The sequence below is a fragment of the Folsomia candida genome, unplaced genomic scaffold, assembly GCF_002217175.1.
Source record: "Folsomia candida strain VU population unplaced genomic scaffold, ASM221717v1 Fcan01_Sc001, whole genome shotgun sequence".
In the NCBI taxonomy this organism is placed as follows: Eukaryota; Metazoa; Arthropoda; class Collembola; order Entomobryomorpha; family Isotomidae; genus Folsomia; species Folsomia candida.
In genome coordinates, this window is record NW_019091193.1 from 14,661,362 (window position 1) to 14,683,587 (window position 22,226).

At 37.1% G+C, this 22,226-nt stretch overlaps 1 protein-coding gene across 1 annotated transcript; it reads left to right on the forward strand.

The window, feature by feature from the left end:
* The first annotated feature begins 790 nt into the window (after nucleotides 1-790).
* Nucleotides 791-21,936, forward strand: LOC110842146 (acetylcholine receptor subunit beta-like 1). Its single transcript, XM_035853874.1, has 19 exons — nucleotides 791-2,211; nucleotides 11,625-11,723; nucleotides 11,880-11,917; nucleotides 12,011-12,056; nucleotides 13,137-13,158; nucleotides 13,244-13,330; nucleotides 13,412-13,502; nucleotides 13,617-13,661; nucleotides 13,812-13,826; nucleotides 13,897-13,987; nucleotides 15,336-15,484; nucleotides 15,569-15,666; nucleotides 15,827-16,010; nucleotides 16,076-16,229; nucleotides 17,479-17,540; nucleotides 17,631-17,706; nucleotides 17,784-17,842; nucleotides 17,929-17,950; nucleotides 19,439-21,936. Exons 1-19 carry the CDS (start codon nucleotides 2,136-2,138, stop codon nucleotides 19,579-19,581), a joined length of 1,557 nt encoding a protein of 518 aa, XP_035709767.1. The 5' UTR covers nucleotides 791-2,135; the 3' UTR covers nucleotides 19,582-21,936.
* Nucleotides 21,937-22,226: the final 290 nt, after the last annotated feature.

The following is a 22,226-nucleotide window of genomic DNA, read 5'->3' on the forward strand; positions in this document are numbered from 1 at the left end:
AATTGTGTTTCTTTTAAGCCTATTGTATCGTGTCCATTTGAGACTTTTGGCATACCGTTGTAAGGAGCAATGCAATACACCCTGGCTGCCAATTAGGAGAATGTTGATTAAAAGTGAGTACGTTAGCCGGGTTACATGTACACCGCGGACAATAATTCCCACTTCAGCCAGCGTTTTGTAGTCAAGTTAGGCGCTCATTCAATACGATCTTTGATTAAAGGTGGCAGGACTTTTTGGGAGTGGGACTCAAGTTCACTATTGAGATGGGGTGGTTGCACGAGGGTGATCTTCTCTGGTCTGTGGGAGAAAGTGGTTTTGGGCTGCAGTGATAATAATGACAAGTGGGTATCAGCGGAACAGCGTATGTATTTATGAGCAGTGTTGGAATTTAGTGGTGAACCCCTGGTGCTTATGGCTCCTTTGCCTACATGGGAGAATCAGGAGGAGAAGAAGTGGAGGTAGGCACAGGCGGGGCAGCAGAGCACTGGCACAGTGAATGACTTGAGAGAAAGCTGTGGTTACGTGGCATGCCACGCAGGAGAAGGAGTCAAGTTGGTGTGGATGGTGAAAGCAGCAGTGGGGAAGACAATTGCAAATTTGGCGGTATATGTAGGACCTCGCTCTCTCCGTATGGATGTGTGTGTCCGATATTTGCTGGAAATAGGACCGTCGTCGTCGGGTCGATAAAGTTCCTCCACTTGGTACGTGCGGGAGTATTGGTGCGCGGAGCATGTGGAAAAGGAATGGGGCTGAGCCCGCACTGCTCTCCCCCACTTCCCAGCCTCCTTTTCCTCCACACAATCCTCGGTTCAGACCGTGAACAGACAGTGCCCGAGCTCTTCCTCTCCCTTTTCTCGCTCTCACCTGGTCACACCACCACCGTCAACCAAGTCTTGCTTCGAGGTGCAACCGCGAAAGCTCACTGTGCTTTCTCCTCAACCATTAACACACCTTCACGCTAATTGCAACAGTTAAGACGAGACAACATGACGCATCACCACAAACTACCAGTAATTCACCCCTTCCGCACCAGCCAACAGTCTTCCACTCCCACCACAGCTTGAACCTTCAGTAACGAGATTTACTATTATGGAAAAACAGTCATCACATCTTGGACCGTACTACTCTCGCACCGTTTCGAGTGTGGTGACTACTGCTCTGGAGAAAGTGGTTGTCTCAGAACTCGTTGAGCAAAAGTTTGCGGCAGGTGTAAAAGAATCTCTCTTGTAGTTTCTCACGTTGTGTGAAGAATAATGTAAACTGAATCATTGAACGGAGGACACGATTGAGTTCAGGATTTGTACACATTCTGTTTTTTTAGTTTTTTACACACGTCGAGGAGTTATTTAATCACCAAAAGTAATGGTTGCAATACTCATTGATTCCTTGGTCATGTTTGGTTTGTCCTCATGAATGTGGAGCAGCTGCCTCTGATTGCAGCAGGAGGAGGCGGAGTGGGAGGAGTGGTGGGAGGAGGCGGCGGCGGTGGAGTCGTTGCGACCGAGGAAGAAGAAAACATTTCGTTCTTCCTTGCCGACCGTGAAGGTGGGTGTATAAGAAAGCCAGTCGATGGTTTTAGGAGCCACTACGTTGCTTCGAATGCTGCAATATTTGAAGATCTAGGACCCTCTTTAATGTTAAAATCATCATTAATGTTTTCTTAGTGATCCCCAAACGACTTGCGTAATTCCCCAAAACTATAATTAAACACAATTAATAAAAATAGACTTAATTCTGTCATAATTCTATAATTCGCTGGACAAGTAACAACCATACCCGGAACATTTAATACAAAGTGTGAAGAAAGTGAAGGTATTTTTTAACATTGCGTTTTGGAATGAGGGTTGACCATGATCCTGTATAGTGCTTGCTCAGTGTATTATTATACATTTATAACTATGCACTTCTCGTATATTTGACTTGGTTATTTGTGAAATGACTTTCGAGGATATAAATACGTACAATTACGACATGGATCATACCCCTTTTTTCCTTCCCCAGCACTAAGAAAACTGAATGCCAGGGATGATTTCTACTGCATTTACACTAAACTTGGCAATTCCTGTAACTCACGTAAGCAGTGAGACGAATGAAAAAGTGGTTGATTAACACGTACAAGACAATGAGCTAGTGATATGGCTCCTGAAAGTTTTGCTCACAATTTTCTATTCTATTTTCTCCTCATCGTTTCCGGAATACTTTTGAAGCAAGGTAAAAAATTATATTTATTACTAGTGCGTATATTATATGAGCTTATCGACGTCGGTCGGTTGAGATAATCTGTTCTAGCCATAATAATTTTTTTATAAATGTAATGCTACCTGTGCGGGAAAAGTAATCTATGTAGTTACATAACGTATATTGATTGGGTTTGGAATTAATGAAAAGTTGAACATGTGCATAACTCCCTTTCTCTGTGTGTGCCGCATACAGAAAGCTTTCAAATTTCCAATTTTGTAATCTCGCTGTCAAATCTACTTAAATTAGGCTACTCACGTGTGTGGTGCTGCTTAAGTGCTCGTTTTCATTCCAAGTGTGAACTTATTTCTCGCCAATTAATTCTTTTTACATACGAATGGAGAATCACAAATACTCCTTCAAGAGATAGCAGTTTAGTAGACGTTCCCTTTTTAGAAATAATTAATACCGAGGGTTTATAGCTGACCGTACAGCCTATTTTACGCAAGTACATACTTCTCAACGGCCAATCACTTATGTATGTACAAAGTGCTACATATTGATGTATATGCGTACACATTTATTCCGAAAATCATGGTTTTGTATTTATATGTCGCAAGTGTCACATGTCTGTCTCCTTCTGTCGGATGTAAATAGGAATGCGGTGGTGGTGTCAAACGTTTTCCTTATCTGTCGAACGTTCAACAGAAAGTAAGTAAAAATGAGACAAAGCAGCAGCTCAAGAGTTGACTGGCTTGGACTCCTCGGTCCCCCACTGCGTCCACAGGCCCAACACATATAGATATGAAGCCGGAACAAAACTTATGTCAGTCTCAGACTGTATCCTGTCAATGTCGCTGCGTTGGGTTTCAAAAGTAGCCAAGAGCTTCATGCTCTAAAAGTGTGCACACGTCTTCCATCGCAGAATCTCAATACTGAAGGAAAGTAGGAAATACATATTTGTTCACACACTACAACAATTTCTCATAGTAATGTGGCCCCTGCTTGCGTATGCATATACGTATTTGTGAAATTACGAAACTCTCGAATGTATTTGATTAATTATTCAGATAGTTTTCAATCAGCAAGTTGGGCCTAAAGTATAACCCTGAAGGACGCAGGATATACATGGTCTAGGAAATATAATAATTTGGCAAAGGAAAATATCCAGTTTTGGAAGCTTCTCAATAAAGAAGGTTCTAAGAATTGCCATGAGGATAAAAGACAAAAATATCTGGATTTGGTCCAAGGATACACAGGATCCAGAATGCTCAGCTCGTAGTGAATCGTCTAGTCCATCTCGTCGAATGGGATTCTTCTTTTGTGTTATGATGCAGCTTTCTGCCCATTTTCATAGTAACTAACACTCACCAAAATCGATCGTTGTAGTTTTTTAGCGTCAGAAAGAACAAGCTTGAATAGATTAATATTATTATTTTTAACTCTGATTAAAAGTGTCGTACACTTTTGACAGATTGAAAAACCAATTCATTACAGATATGACGAAAACGTATGTACCTATGTAATATTTCAAATTGACTTGTTTTGCACCAACGCATTTCGCAATGCCCACCGAAGTCAGATCATCAGAGAGTATTGTCGTGCAGCCTAGAAATTGAGAATGGACTGTCCATTAACTTGAGAACATTATTGCTGCACAAGAATCTTTGGCTGTGAAAAGCAGTGAGTGGAGCAGGAGAAAGCACAAGGGAAATGTGCTCATGTTCGTATATGTACTTGCCCATCGGGGAAAGGATCGAGAATTTCACAATGTACAGCTCAGAAGAAGTTTGACATTGAGATAAGTGCTTCCCCATATATTCAACTGCCCCTAAAGTTATAAAGCACAGAAGTAGACGCCAAGAAAAATGTGGTGACTATGGAATAAAACATTCCAAGATCACACGCTCGTCGCCCCAGAAATGAGATTTACAAACTTCTTAACGGTTCCAACTTGGATGTATAAATTTTAACCAGAGTTTCGTCATTTGTAGGTGAAGCATTTTACTCTCACCAGTTTTAACATAATTAGGAAGCGAATTTGACTATACTTGCGACTAAATTCAAATATCATGGTCGTCGTCAATCATCATCATCGTTGTCGTCGCTTTAGACCAACACCGTTCCGATTGTTAGAGTTAAATGAGGGGGTGCAGAATGGCACTGCAAACCACTGTTCTTATCTATCAAATGTCTCTTAACTTTGGTGGGTAATTACTAATCAAGAAACAATCTGATAAAAGTCTTTTGTTCGTTTGCCTTTATATCTTTTCGAGCTCTTTGAACTTCCAATGTATTGTACGGAGAACTTCTAAGAATAATTTTTATAATGCCTTCATGTACCCATGTATATACCATGTACTCATGAGCATGTACCCATGTATACAGAGAGATATTCGTGCCTATGTCTAGCGATGCCAAGAGACACGAGATAAAAGTACGAGAAAATATATGTTAAAAGGGTGGAGATATTGGAATAAAATAGCTCAACTTACAAAAAGTAAGAGAGATGCAGAATTTAAGAAGTATGGGATATAAAATCCCCAGTACAGCTTGATAAAGCCCGAGCCAGTGTCATCTAAACTCTCGCAGATATTTTTTACTATCATTCTTAAGGAAACGCCCAAGTACATACATTCAATTTACACGAGGTGGGAGATTTTCTTGCAAAATTTGGTTCATTTCGGCAACCCCCATTGGTCACCCCACTCTAAACGTTTTAGCAGACTATCCAACCTCTTGACCTGTCCTCTATTAAGTTTGGCGACAGTCTGAAGTCCATCTGATGAAGAGAGTTTTCGGGTCACAGACGAACAGACAGAAAGTTCCATAAGCTCTGGGTTGGTTGGGGTACAAAGTGAAATGTAATGAAAATAGATCCGAAATCAGATTTTGGTAAAGTAATATCACAAAGAGACTTCATTTGACTCCTCCAAGTAGCCAGCCAACTTGCCGTAACCTTACAGGACGATTTTTTAACTCGGGTAGATTTCGCTTCTCTCTTTATGTTTGACCATTTCAAGCCCAGATGTTTCCATGTAATTTATGAAACGGAACAAAGTGGTAGTCCTGGAGTATATAGATACGTACGTATATATCGGAATATACGCGGAATGTGTACTAAATCCGCATCCCTACATCTTTCTCCTCTTCTGCCACTCACTCTTTCAACTAAATGACTGAATGACTTTCCAAACTCATCATCATCATTACCACGTTATCGCTAAACTTACCAGTTTCCCTTTTCGCTCGCACATGCGGAAATTAAACGCCTTGTTCCTTCGTAATCGGTATTGTGTAAGCTCCGTAATTCCTATTACAAAGTGGATACAGAATACCTCCCCGAGTCAAAGTAGCGTTGTGTTTGCAGTGTAATATTAATGTTTCGTTTAACATTTTTACGACACAAATTTACATCAAGTCGCTTCGCTCGTAATCGTATCTAGTCACCAATTACCAAAAATACGCCATACGTTTACGACCAGACATTACTTATTGAGATGCAAAAATATGTCAAAATTTTAAAGGATACATATAATATGGAGAAAATACTGGGTTCCGAAATATGTGCATACTTGTATAGAAATTTGAATAATCTGCTACCTGCATTAGACGAACTTTTTGTTGATTTAATCGTTATACTCATTCTTGTTTTGTGGTTTTGATATAAGGCAGAAGCATTATTAAAGGATCACGTCTGCGTCATTACCCCGGTTTGACTTTGCACGACTTCCACGTAATCTTGTCTACATATATACATACATATTTAGCTGTGTGGAGATTAGCATAGCTTTGAAAATGGGAGCTTAAAGTAGGTTGAGAAGTTGGGAATTTCTGAATATTTCCTGAAAAACTTGATCACAAAACTCCATTGTCTTGTATTAACGTTTCTTTACTCTATTTGCGACACTGGAATGTAATAATACTTAGCCGTGATCACTAATGCAATAATGTCTGAATTTGAATTGCTATAAAAGTACGGTTGCAGTTCTATATGTGAGTGAGAATACTGAATATGCATATAAATATATATATATTTCTAACTATTGTAAAAATGCAATGCCCCATATGAAGTAGTAAACGGAAAGCTTACGTATCGAACGTATTGAATTTCATTTCATTAGATACATAGAATTTGGATTACCATCAAAGTTCATTGTGAAATAAGATATACAATAAAATTTCAAATCCCTGCTGAAGAGGTATTTAATATTAAAGGTATTAGTTGGAGACCTGAAGTCAGTGGAGAGAGAAAGTCAGCAAAAGATAAAAGATAAAGCAATTCTCTTGTCTACACTTTTCTAAATTCTTGGAGCAATAAACAGCTTTGCTTCCGACAACTCGTATTTCACTTGAAAGAACAGAGCACTGAAAATTCCGTCGATAACATGATTCTTGTGTCAATCGCTTTTAACGCTTGATTCTATCTCTTCTTCTCCAATACATCACTCCTGCTCGCGTACCTTTCCAAAGTTCTCAACCTCCAAGTAAAAAGAGTTAAGCGACTTTTGAAGTCTATGTAGTTCCAGCAGCAAACGAATTTTCACAAACTTTTACATCTCCTTTTCGTAGACCTTGTACATGGAAGTATGCACACAGTCTCACAGTCCTATCCGGACTTGGATATGTCGTGCTGGTCTTACCCAACTGAAATTTATAGATTATAGTCCAGGACGTATTCGAATGCACATAGTAATCTCAGGATAAGCGTCTCCACAATTTCTTTTTCACGCTAGACATCTGATTTGCTGTGTATATTCAGTCAGTATTTGCAGTCGAGATCTTCGTATTGTGTCAACATTGATTGCTTCACATCAATAGACTTGTTTTCATGCTTTCGTGATTTTATAAACCAAGTTTCATCCATGCAATTGATAGACCGTAATAACAAGCAAACTTTTCCTATTTAACTTTCTCAAATAAATAGTAGTACATGTACAGACAAACTTGTGTATGTATGTACATACACACTTATAATCGATATCAGTGAAAAGAAATGTTTATCTGTATATAAAATTGAGCTGCGACATGAATCTAGCTTTCACCGAAATTACATAAACTGCCTGACCTGCCTTGAATACGGCAACAATAATCTCTAATGAGGCTCAATTTAGTTTTAATCTTCATAAAAACCGTACATTGCGAGGGTGTGAATTATTCAACCAAACAGAAGCACAACAATATTTCCTCCCACCCTTCGACTAACAGGCACAACTTTGTTGCCATTCTAAAGTATTTATGCTAAATATAAACAAACACATGTTTCTATGCATTATGGCGTACTTCATTTATTCTTCTTGATTTTGTGTCCTCGTTTTATTGAAACTTGCAACAGGAAGCAGGGAACTTTGGCCTGCATATATTTTGGCGTAGTCGTGATGTGATGATACTTTACTTCAGGAAGAGAATAAGGCAAAGTTTTTTTTTGTGCACACCTTTTAAACGTTCGTCCTTTTATCTTCAGCTCCCTTGTTTCACATTTCACATGTGGAACTCTTTCCACTCTTTGATTTCGTGTGTCAAAAGAACTGAGAAAGTCAATTGGGCCAAACAAAATCTGTGTGAAGTTCTTATAACTGGCAATATTTAAACTCACAAATGTGGATAGTTTGATGATAATATTTCGATATTTTCATGTCTAATCATTATGTTTAGGAAATGAATTTATAGTTTATTTTGGTTGGGATTGATGAGTATCAGTTTACAGTAGTTCATAAGTTCATAAAAAAACATAGCAGGAGTATGTGAACCATACTAATTTATGCATAAGTCTATTTTAAGCTGATTCTTAGGACGACCTGAAAAATCAATGCACCAAAAAATATGGATTGTTTTTTTCTTTTGTTCACTTTTCTTGGATTCGATTTTCTTAGAAATAAGAAGCAGAAGTCTCATCAGAGTCCGATGATCGAACTGCGATGGCATAAAGAAAGAACATACATATGTGCGTGTAATGATAAGCACATCATTCCACCAAGCATAACGTGTTTCTTTTAGTCGAATAATGTATGCGTTAATAGGAAATGATTTGAGAAAATGTTTCGCCTCTTGCCCCTTTACGCTGGCATAACTAACGAGTTACACACATATTGCCTCACAAACTTCTGTATTATGTATGTACGCGTTTGGAGCCGATCCACCAGTACTTTACTAAATACTTTGCTATCCTCCATATTCCACTATCCAGTTTGTATCATGACATTGAAAACCGAAAAGGGGATAGTGTATCCTTTTAACCCATTGATATCAAAGAACAAAAAATACTTGTGCTTGTAAAGTGCCTACATTAGAGTTGTGTAGCAATCAAAGGCAGTTAGCTCTCACGGATGGACATAATTTTTCATTTTTCCATCACCGGTTTCATACTAGCATAGCCAACTTTGGTAAAATTTTGAAAGGTAAAGTTAATTTGCCCTATACTTGTAGAGTTGTCAATGGCTATTTCACAAGGTAGGTTTGTATAATGCTATGAAATCGCACTTAACCTCGGAGTATTTATTACACGAAATAAACGTGTAATTCAGTCTTTGTAGCGTGCAAAAGTGGAGGAATAATTCCTCAGGAGATGTCTTACTTGTTCACTATGTATAAATATTTAGGAGGCACAGGATCTGTATGTATCTATTTACTCCAGCATCCTAGGAAATTTCTTTTCACACTGGGAGCGAGGAAGGGAGAAAGCAACCCTAACTGACTATATATATACACTAAAAGCAATCCATCAAGTTGGGTCGATAGTTTGAGACACTTCCACATTCAGAGAGAGCTTTATCTGAATATTCGATGAAGAGGGAAATAAAATTCACAAACTGATGGAGTATAAGTTTCGAAATATTAATACATCAACCTCAATAGTGAAGAGTTGTAATTAATTAATAAAGTTTTCTTGTGTATAGAGGAATGAGCAATTTCTGTAAATGGATGGAGAATATTCTAAATTCCATCTATTCGAGGTGTCATCATTGTAAATAATCGCATGGCAAATTCTTATTTATAAAATTGAAATAAAACTTGGTTGACACGACGTGTTTCGCCACTTTTGTCACTTTTCATCTCGTTATATAAGCATCGTATAAACGAACAAGTTATTTCCTTTGACCTCAGAAAATCTCTGCAGCCAACGAGGAAGAGACGCCTGTGAATAAACCTGCATCAATTTGTAGCGTGAAGGATTGATTGAAATTCTGTTTCAGAGGAGTGAGCACTCGGGGACAAGGCGGCCTTATCAATATTTGCGTTGTTGACTTTATGACCCGATTTATGTCAGAGTTGAATTTGGGGAGCGTGAATTACGTGCATCGCCTCTGGATATGAAGAATGGCAGCAGATGTCGAGACGCTTGGTTCACTAGCTTGGTGTCCATGCATGTGTTGTCTCCTATGCTCCGCTTAAGTTGACACTCATTTCCTGATAAATATATGATTTTACCGTTAGTTCATGCACGAAGGGTTGGGCGTCGGCTAGAGAATACAAAGTTGGATAGATTCCATTATACTTGAAACTCTGCTGCCTGATCCTTTCACGCTGTTCTGCGGAGAGACCGAGATACTTTACCCTTTGTCAACCTGACGTGGTGTTTAGTCACAAAAATTATTAGTGTTTTCGCACGTATACCCTATCACAGACATTGACAAGGAATCGATATTAATTTCCGGAGCTTCAAGGACTGTTTCCTGCCATTTCATTCAATCGCTTTAAAAAGCGGTTTATATTAAGTCAAGTATTCTTCTTATACGAGTGGGTGTGACAACAACACTTCACTTCAGATGAGATACTTATCTCTGCGGTTTGATCTTTAGCAACTTGCTGAACTTTCATGTATTCATCGTATGGATAGTGTGCTACCATGTATCTACATATGCAGCATACCACAAATATTTTTATCTTATGGTGCCATTACTGCTATATACATATTCATGCTTGCAATGCATAAAGTTAAAATTATTGATTGTCTTTGTGTCCTATTTCATTTCAGTAAAACAAAGGCCAATCGCTAGGGTGCACATTTAGGAAGGCATACCGACATGCACACTTTCTTAAATTTCAACAGCGTAATGGAATTATATGACTCCAGAGAGGCGTGTTTATACATGTGGATCCAGTGAAGATTTTGTCCAGCAAAAGTGCAGAGAAGAAATTCAATAGTTCTTTTGTGAGATGGCTGGTAAGGAGATAGGAGTTAAATTAAGAAGGACTCTCGGTTCTTGGCCAGTGTGTACAGATATAGTAATAAGTTTACCAGATAATGATGGCCATTGGTATGGAAATAATGGGGGTGGGAACCTTTCCAAGATTCTGCACATAAAATAATGTCATTTTACTTGAGGTTTTCTAACAGTCAGTCGGTGACTAACTCAATTTTGCAACATATCGAAAATTTATTGTTTAAATCGTACGATACCACCACGCCCCCACCGCCGTTGCAATGATTTTAAGCATGGTTTCCAAATGCCGGCACTTGTGTTACTTCCATCAGCAGAAGCAGTTGCTTTCTCTTCCATTTTTGAATGAATTAAATTCTTTCACTTTCATTAAAATTCACATCTAGCTCAGGATCTAATGTTATGTTTCAGGACCACCAACATTAATATTCAATTAATTGTAATATAAGTTGATACATTTGAGATAAATATTTATATGCAAGATTGGAAATATTGTTTCCGACTAGTCCAGGAGGATATTTCTATGTCTACAGTGTACAAAAAAGATAAGCAGCCAGTAGTGCCGTATTTATAAGAAATAATTTATTGTCTACATCGATCTTTGTGTCGACCGAAGTAAATTGTAAAGGAAGGAACTGCGACTCACCGCATCATCGAAAGAGGCAAATGAATCTGACGAAGATTGCTGGTTCTCTCCTCAAGTTCTAGCAGCACGGCATTTCCGTGAAGCGATGATTAGATGGTTTAGCTGGAAACGGGAAGTGGTTGTGATGGCGTGGCACACAGGCCGTGTGAAAGTCGAGGTTTTGGAACACGGCGATATTCTATTAAGTCTGAAGAGCTCTTAACGTCATAAGTCTTCTTGAAAGAATGACATGCTGCTGACTTTCCAGCGATTGTTGTTCCCAAACTACTGCTGGTTGATAATGGGAAAATCTCAAAAGGTGAAAGGATTGAAATTGTAGTCGGATGGATGAAAGTAATTCCCGAGTTTTAGCAGAAAGTGGCTCTTGTGTGGCTCTTTTCTCGTTCCTGCTTTCATGTCGCCATACTTAACTTGCCCTTCACAAAAGGCTTGGGTATATCCATTCATCATTATAACTCCTTGCCTAGCAAAGTGGATCAGAAGAGCAGACTCATTCACCATGCACTACTCGTTCTCATTGTTTCATGAGACTTGGTTTGTACTTTGGTAGCACCTTATGCGTAACGTTTAATCAGCCGGAAATTTGGATTTCTTGATGATCTAGTGTAACTAATTCACATTGTTTCTTAATTTTCTAGGTACATGCTCCGAAGACGAAGAGAGATTAGTACGTGATCTTTTTCGTGGCTATAATAAATTGATAAGACCAGTGCAAAACATGACAGAAAAAGTGCATGGTAAGAAAACAAAAGATTTGTTAACATAATGTAGTTCTAATACATAATGTAGGTCTCTCCTAATTGATTCATTAAAAAAGTTTTAGAACATTAACATAAGTGGACACGTTATAATGTTAAGATTTTAAGTAAAATTTGTTGTTTTTTTAATTACAGTGAAATTCGGTCTTGCCTTTGTCCAGCTCATCAACGTGGTAAGCATCGCATCATTTTCTTACGCTTATATTTTTTACTACAAATGTTTTTCTGGAAGTTCAAATATGAAATTCGTGTTTTGTAACTTTCAGAACGAGAAGAATCAAATCATGAAGAGCAATGTGTGGTTGAGACTTGGTACTTTATTTTAGGCGTTTACTCGCCTTATTCCTTTATTGTTTAATTAGTTTGCTATTTATTGTTATGTAGTTGTCGCTAAAACCGCCATCCCCCATTTCTTTGTGCTACATGTAAAGGTCTTGACCCCCACGTAATAAGCCTTCTTGTAGTGTTTTTGCCACTTTGAGTGGGTGTGGCAGGCGCAAATGGGACAATGGAATGCAACCACTTCAACGTTTTAGTCGACTCATAGGGTACAATAATATAACTAAAGGGCATCCTAATTTGGGGATGAAAGGTAGGGGTCATTTAGCATACAAATTACTACGTATTTATATAGGTTTGAAACGAGGGGTTTGTAATGAGCAGTTTGTACTTTCAATATCTAAACATACTGACTCAGGCTATATGAGGCTGAAGGTTACAAGATTTTAAACTCTGTTTATTTTGGAACTTTCCCCAGACGAGAAAGAAAACAATACGGCCTAGGAAGCATTTGCAAGCTCAAATACATCACTACAAAATTTTATACCCGCAGATGAATAACTTATATTGCCTTCAGAGACGTATAGATGAGTTGTTCACTTGCATATATGATTGTTAAGAGCCACTCGTGGATAGTGAATAACTGTCATTCTAACTATAAGTATGAATCACGTGTTTCAGGATAATGAACGACATCGAGACGAGAGCAGTGTTAAATTTCTTTCAGCGATCGTACAATCCATCTTGTTGTTGGTTTGGCTGCTCTCTTATGCGGACAAGCAGGCAATGTTATATTTAATGCCGTCATCGTGTCCAAGTAGTCTGTGCCAGGAATCAGCTTTCCCCGCTATAGCCCGTTCTATTTCTATCCACCCGTCTGCTCCACTTTCACTGCAGTGATCTCTTGCTCTGCCTGGAATATAAACTGGGCTTAACTTACAAATGTAGCGTCTTAGATATATGACTCCGATTTAAATTTTTACCCCAAGCCCACGCTCAGCACTTTATGCGAGTATTGTGCTTATGTATATCCTGTAAAATGCATGTTTTTTTTAAAATTATTATGGTTCAGATGTATGTATAAATAATATGAATATTTGTTTGGTACACTAGTATGGTCCGATTACCAACTAAGGTAAGAATCCTTTATAAGCGTGTGTATGCATGTAAAATTCCATTGGTCCATGCATTTCTAATGAATGAATGACCAAATAAATCAGGTGGGATGAGGCAGACTATGGAGGAATAGCAGTACTTCGATTGCCACCCGACAAAGTTTGGAAGCCAGACATAGTGCTGTTCAATAAGTACGATTTTATTACCACTAAATTCCAGTGAAACCCATAAGAATGCATTTTCATGTTTATTTGTCACTTTGTCATTTTCAGTGCTGATGGTAATTACGAAGTGAGATACAAATCAAATGTTTTAATATATCCAAATGGAGAAGTGTTGTGGGTCCCACCTGCAATTTATCAGGTAATAAAAGCTCAAAGTGTGTTAGTTATTAAGTATTATTAACATACTAAATATATGCAGCTTATTAGACGTCAAATACAATTCTATAACTGATCTTGTTGAATGCATTTTCAGAGCTCTTGTACAATAGACGTGACCTACTTTCCATTTGACCAGCAGGTAAATTATTAGTGCATTTCAGAACTGTCACAATTTTTATGAAAATCCACCCCAAATTCATGAAGGGTGCTATTTGAATATGGGATAGATTTAATCAGAAAAAATTATTCATTGTGTAAAACATTTGTCTGATCATTTACTTTCTTGCAGACTTGTGTCATGAAAGTAAGGAATACATATTTATTTCATAATGCTTAAATCCTTGTGCACTATTAACACCTTGTCTTAATTGTAGTTTGGCAGTTGGACATTTAATGGAGATCAAGTTTCACTCTCATTATACAACGATAAAAACTTTGTCGACCTGTCAGATTATTGGAAATCAGGTGAGGATTATGTATGATACATGATGTTAACTTGGGTGGAAGTTTTCCAGGTGAATTTTAACTGAATTGACAGCTCATTCACATTTAGCATGCATATTGTAGTGGTAGGCTGAGTGAGATGAGCATCCTAATGCATAATGATTAAAGCCAGTTTTATTGCTGGTTTTATTTTTACGCCCTTTGTGAAATGGCGGAATACAAACTAGATTATCTTCCACTCGATCTTGACTTGAGTGGAACAAGGAAGTTATGTGTGTACTCTCTGCGTTCATTGTCTCACTGCTCCTGTGAATAGAACAGTAAAGTAGAGCGAGTGTCTTGGTCCATCCCACGCATTCCGTGTTCAAGCAGACGTAAACCAGTAGATAGTAGACCAGTCAGTCTCTCGGCTTGTGTGTGGCGTAATAAATTGAAGTTGGTTCACTCAGGATGAGCGAGTTGCGCCGCTCGAGAATATGTTTTTATCCAGCCAGCTCGTCCCTGGTACGAGATAAATAGTAGAATAACGCCTTGTCTCACACATAAATGCACATTTTGCTCGCCATCTAATTTAATCTGTTGTAAAAATTTTGTTATGTAATTATTATATGTTATAATTCATAATGTATGTGTGTAATTTGAGGACTAAAAAACTTTGGAGAAAGTGCAATCTCATACTTATTTCCCATTTTCCCTGCGTAGTGGTAAGTATTTAGTTCTGACTGCATGAAGCTGTTTGCTTCTACGGCGAAGAAAATGAGTCGGTCTCAGAGAGAGTGGAATGCTTTTTCGTTTTGTGTCGAGTTATCAGAGAAGAATGGATAAGTATGAAAGATATGTAGTTGCGAGGCGTTGCTTATGTACAGTCTCTGGAATTGTTGGTTAAGTTGCGGGCTCTGAACTTTTTCGGAAACGAAATTAAATATTTGATGAAAGGAAGAACGAGTGAGTGTGGGGTGGGATGTGTGAGCAAGTTGAACGAAAAAGACTGGTCTGTTTTTTACAAAAGGGAATGATGCGTTGAATGACGTGACATGAGATAGAAGGAGATTACATTTAGTGGCTGCAGGCACGTTTGTCTACCTTGTGAACTTGTTTGAAAAGCAAGGCAGAAAGGGAGAAAGAGATGGGAAGCAGTATAACCACATTGTGTCTCGAGTTTGCGGATTTGAGAGAGATACATAAATATATTCTTATTCTGATCATAGCAGATATTAAGTGGGTTTACCTTAGTTTAGATAAGCATTCATAACATACGAGTATCCATTTAAACTAAATTTCCTTCCACGAAAACAAAAGTCCGCCACCCAAATCCAGAAAACCAACTAATTATGCAATATGACATGTAAATTTATCGTTTTTTTTTCAGGGACATGGGATATAATTGAAGTGCCAGCCTATTTGAATGTGTATGATGGAAATCACACTGAAACGGACATTACGTTTTACATAACAATTCGAAGAAAAACACTCTTCTACACTGTAAATTTACTGCTCCCCACAATGTTAATTTCAACGGTAACTTATTGTTTCGACTTTCCTCCTTGTGCTTATGCAATTTAAAAAATACTACATAACGTTGCATGTGTTTCATTTATACAGCTCTGCGTCTTGGTTTTCTACTTGCCAGCTGAAGCAGGAGAGAAAGTGACTCTGGGTATATCTATCCTGCTTTCACTGGTTGTGTTCTTGTTGCTCGTGTAAGTAATAAAAGGTTGGCTCTTATTAGTTGATAGTTAAGAACTTGGAGAGTGCAGCGAATCTTCAGCACATAATTCATGAGCGAATTAATAACTTATTTTGCGTATTATATTTGTATCACCTCTTGCACATGGCATAATTACTTATTTTTGGATAAAGGTCCAAGATCCTTCCACCGACTTCCCTTGTTCTCCCGCTCATCGCCAAGTACCTCCTCTTCACCTTTATAATGAACACCTTCTCTATTTTGGTTACCGTTGTCATCATCAACTGGAACTTCCGAGGGCCACGAACCCATCGGATGCCCCATTGGATACGCGTGGTCTTTCTCAAATATCTCCCGGTTAGTCATATAATTTGACTTTTCCTTTCTTTCCTAACTAAAACTAACCCTTGGCTTGTCTTCAGATTTACCTATGTATGCGGCGACCCAGGAAGACCAGGCTCCGATGGATGATGGAAATGCCAGGTGCCGAAGTTCCGACGTTCGGAACTGCGGAGCGGGCCCCTCCGAATCCAGGCTTCCATATACCTCCAGACATCCCTGCCAAACACTCCTTAGGTATTTGACAGAATATTAAAACAGTGAAAACATGGCCAATGTGAAATGTTGATAACGAATATCGAAAGTTTAATGGCAATGTAATTGATCACACATGTAAAGCAAAATTAAATTAGAAGAAACGGTTCAAACTTCCAGCTCCACGAGCTAAAGTATGTAGTTCTGTCTAGTTTCCAAACTCCCTTTAGTCTCGTGTCGTTTGCGTGACACATTAATAGGAAAACTCATCCAGAGTAAGCAATCCTATGGTCCTCCCAGAATAGTGATGCTTAAAAGGGATAGTTATGACAGGACAGCTCGTACCCTTTATTTTAATGCTTACCCCCGTGTTTATACTCGTCATTTCATTTTCATTTAGTTTTAATTTCACTATAGCTTTCGCGTCATTTTCATCTTTGTAATTTATACTGTTTCACAGAAATTCATGAAACATTAATTTTTCGATCATTTCATTTTGCTTTCACAGCAACTAAAAATTAAAATCCTGAATTTGGAAGGAATCTTAATTGTTGCCCTAAACTACGGTTCAGAAAAGCAAAATAAAATAAAAATATTTAATATGTCACAAAATAAAACCTAGGATACATGATGTAACAAGTAAAAATAAAATAAACAAACCCTACAATGCAGCCTGATATAGTGCGACCATAGTTACAGTTGATTATAAAGAAATTAACGCCGTTTTCATTTTCCAAAGTTGAATCACTTTCAACTTTGGAAAACGGCGTGAAAATGAAACCAAAATGAAAGCAAAATGGAATGAACGCAACTATAAATTGCAATCATTTTGCTGTTGGCATGGCGTTAATTTTTCATGAAAGCAAAATGAAACCGAAAAAGTATAAATTGAGTTGATCGTGAAAGTGAAATTAAAATGACGCTAAAATGACGAGTATAAATTAGGCCTACCGTATTAAATCGAAATATAGAGAAAGTATACTATAAAATGGCAAATAGTTATTTGTATTTTTTCTAAGTCGTAGAAATAGCAGAAGAAACTCGTAGAAATTGCTTAGCTCTCTTCTGCATAGATTTCATGCATAGTTATTTACAAACAGTGTACAACAAACTGGCCCAAATTACTCTAGAGGGTTGTTTCTTGTACCGACAAGAGAATATTATTCAAACACTACAAATACCTTTCTTTCTGTACAAGAGTTATTAATCAACGTTTTACGCATGCCATTATTTGTTCAGTAAACCTCCGCTAACTAATTCTGGACCAAATTATTTTTACTTTGCTCCATAGAAGCCCTGGAGCTAGCTGACCTTCATCATCCTAACTGTAAGTTAGGGGCACACTACAAAAACGTAAGTTCATTGTGGACCATTGATGTTAGTGTAGAAATTAATAAATAGGAGTCGCACATGATATTCATGATACATACAAATTCTCAACAGGCTCAAGAGCGAGAGCGAGAGCGAAGGGAGAGTGAAAGCTCAGATTCCTTGCTACTAACTCCAGAAGCCTTCCGAGGTAAGAAATCTATGATTTTATTACAAAATTTTAATCACCAATTTAAAAAATAATAATTTTTGTTTCAAAATCTCCAGCGACGGAGGCCGTGGAATTTATTGCCGAGCATCTCAGAAATGAAGATGAGTACATCCAAGTAAGTGCCATCAAATTAATCGCATAATAAAACATGAATATATAAAAATTAATATCTAATCATGATTGTAAATAATATAATTACAGATTCGTGAAGACTGGAAATACGGTAATTTGTTTATGGACTAGAATACTTATTTATATAATATGTTCAGCAACAAAGTTAAGTATTTTTTTGATCGGTTAATACTGCATAATATTAATTTGAGACGAACCTTGTCGGTCAAGCTGATGACTTATTATTATTATTATTTATTAATCAAGCTCGCTTCTTTACAAAGCTCGTTATGCCTGACATATTCGTAGTTTACAGTACATACATTTGTTAAAAAACAGGTCATAAAATATAATAAATTGAAGAATATGATTATACCTATTACAATTAAGTGTCATATAAAGATTTCGTTATTGTGTACAATGAGTATAATTGGAATGTATTCAAGCCTTTAAAATGTGATTCTTTAATTTAGCTCTGAAAGTCTTCTTATCCGTGCAGTTTCTTATGTCTACCGGGAGAGTATTCCATGCACTAACAGGGTGAAAATGTATACTTCTCTCGCTAATTTTGTTTTTTGGACAGAAGTTACCTCTCAAATTAAGAGCAGATCTGGTTGGATATCTATAAAAAGTCATGCATTTTTTAATAAAACCTTCAAAAAATGGAATTTCGTTATTCTGTAGTGAATATAAAAAACATAGAGATTTATAATAATAGTTTTGTTTAGGTAACATCCATTTCAGTTCGTTCTGCATTATGATACAAATTGGTTCATAGCTTTTGCGACCTAAAATGAATCTTGCGACATGTCGCACACCTTTTTCAATTATTTTCAAACTTTTTGCACAAGAGGACCCCCATATTGCAATCATATAGTTTAAAAGTGAAATTAAGCATGCATTAAAAACCAATATGAGGTTCCTCTGCGTCATTAGAGGTTTCAGAGGATATATTGACCGTGCTACATAATGGAATTTTCGGGATAAAGAATTTATGTGGTTATACCAAGACATCTTTGAGTCCAAAATGAGCCCAAGACTTTTTATCTGGTCTTGGCTTACTATTTTGACCCCACCAATGTCAATGCTAATCTGACCTACTTTACTCAGATTTGAGGCACTACCAAATACAATTAATTGACTCTTTCCCAAATTTAGTTTCATGCCGTTACGTTCCATCCAGTCAACCACAGCAGTCAAATCAGTCGTCAATTTGTCAATAATCTCATTTATCTTACTAGGGTGACTTGTTTTGTGGGTTATATTTTTGTTTCCAAATAATTTACATATTAGCAACTGTCAGACGGAAAAAGTAGTAGAAGTGCCCATCAGACCTACGAACATGAAGTTAATTTCTCACAATTGTTGGCCAAAGTGGCCCATAATCTAACCCACTTTTCTTCTTGACCACTTTCGATCCTAATTTTACCCTCTTCTTTCTTTATACTTTTGCAATTGTTTATGCAGGAACGGATGACAAATTAATCAACTTTGTCTGTTTACACCAATTTACGGTTGAACCGAGTTTCAACAAAAAAATATACATACGCATGAATACAATGTACAGTCTCACTTACAAATTGCATTTTGTTGGTTTCAGTTGCAATGGTAATTGATCGGCTTCAACTTTGGATTTTCTTCCTAGTGACAGCCAGTGGGACTTTTGGCATTTTGTGCAATGCCCCCCACATATTCGAACCTGTCGATCAAGATAAAATTATTGAACTGTATCGTGGAAAATAACAGCGTCGAAACTTTTATTCCTTCCTTTTACACTTTGTAACAGTAAAACTTGTACTACTAATGCTCCCTCTTCCTCAGCCGTCTTGGGATTATACTGGCACATCAAAATTCTGACAAAATGCTCTTCACTGACGGTTTTATACGAGGTGAAGGAATCAGTGATAACTTATAATCCATGTGTCAACCCACATACATATTTATAACGCGTCACCAACATCCATTCATGGCCATGGACTGTATGACGGTCTACACTTTTGTATGTACTGTTACTCTGATGTAATAACGTGTTTAAATTGTCTTTTGGAATTAAAATCTTAATTCTCAGAGGTGAAAGCTTCTAGTAACAATACCCGCAACCTCTGTGTGCTGAATAATTTTGTCAATGTATGTCAAGGCGAGTTGTGTTTGTAATGCTCGAAAATGCTCAATGGTAGATTGATACTCTAAAAAGAAAGCAAAGGATCGAATAAGCCAGCGATAGATTAGGACAAAATCATACCACTTTAATACCAATATTACTTATTAATTATAAGTTGAACTAGTTTCTTGAAATCTTTAATAACATAATTAATTGATAAAATACATGATTTGGTCCTGGAATACCATGAAATTATGCAATTTATGTGTAACTATAAGTTAACGAATCAACCTAATTAATATTAATACTGCTATTTATACTATTGCAACAAAGAACCAGTGTCGAGTGCTAATATTGAGAACCCTCGTAAACTTAACAGTTTAATTGGTTAACATATGTATGTAGACGTTGTATAACATGCTGTAGTGAATACAAATCATTATTATTATGTCAACCTATCCGCAATTAGTTCGAGGAAAATATTGTGAATTATCCATTTACCCGTGATTACGAGTTGTAAAAACCTGTCGATTATGTATTTACTGGTGACACCAAACAGTTTAGTTGCACAAATACTGCACATTAAGATGCTTATTAATCTACCTTCCAAACCTGCTTCTGTGTATTATTGATCAGTCAATAATTGCAGTTTGACTCTCCAAAAGTTAGGTATTATTATTAGAGTGGCATTTAGTCGCCCCTTGTCTATTCTTAGCGTATGTAAATACCCAAAATTTAAAGTGTTTCAATTCAATGTCCTTCTGCTTTCCTTATCAGTCGACAAACTTGCTGGTGCTATTTTTCGTTTTCTTTTCACATTACTTACCATCACAGTTAATTCGGTGCTGTAAGATTGTTTTAACAATTTAAACACAACAACATGTAAAGAAAATCTGTTGGGAGACAAATAATAATACATCACTCCATCTACTGCTTTTGAATGTCTTAAATAGAATACGATACAATAGTTTGGATTAAAAAGTGTGACCGTGGTACTAACTAAATCAAGTAAACTAATCATAATAATATTTCACAAACTGCCGTTTTGTATATACCAATTGAACACTTATCCGTAACTAAACTAGCTCATGTATAGAAAACGCTAGTGGATAACATAACATAGAATAAGTGTAAGTACAGAAAATAGGTAACAAATAATAAACAACGTCGAACTTTTAGTTTAAACTAATTGTAAGTTAACGCGACTACGACGACGCGACGACTATGAATGGGTCAAATTTCTGCGTATTCCAATACACTTGATTGTGACCACACAACAAAAGCCGAAATAATTGAGCGTGATTGGATTGGAAATACTTAATAAATGTTCATTGCATGTTTTTATACAAAGGTATGTACATGCTACTACATTACACTATACCTACACGTAAGTGATACGGATAATAAGAACTTTGCTATTGATAAACGTATTGTTTTAATTCTTGCAAGTATTTTTAAGAGTGAGACTAGGATATACAAACAGTCGGATGAGATCCATACATGCAATGCTGAATATTTATTGTATTATTCCTAATTTATAATTCGGATAAAAACGTAACACGACAACCACGACTTTCACCACGAGTGGGTTGTCTCGACGGATGTTACATCTCCAACAATCGAATTACTTAATACAATACTCTAGACGACTCTGTTGATAAATAATTCTGGCAAAATAAACAGTTGAAGAGTGGATGAAATTTCTGTACGCATAAGTATGTATGTACTTCTACATACCCAATACTACTCCTACAACATTGTACATTAATAAAAGATTAATGAACGTAGAGAAACACGATTTAAGGTGATATTATACTGAACGCCGTGGCGGTACCACTTTTGTGCTACTACACTGCATGTACAGTTAATAGGTCATTGGAGAGGCTCTCGTACACTACAAGCCCGTGTACTTACATTAGTATTATTACAACATACACGCAGAGATACTTATGTACTTCGGTTAACTTAATAAACAAACTGTTGAGACTTAAAACAAACACGACAAGGCATACATTTCCAGAGGTTCCTCATTTCTTCGAATTGCACGTCACTACCAAAACGCATAGAGTCTCATCTCACGCAAATCACAGAACTACAACTTTTCCATGAAGCGTAATGGAAGCCCATTATTTTGTGCCTGCAAATCATATTTCAACATTATGGAAGAGTTTTGAGCAATTAGAGGATTTAATACAACACAAAATAGGGTTGGTATTGACCATTTGCACAAAGACGAATGATACAAATTATAACAATCCCCATCTCATCTTCCCCCTCATCTGTGTCT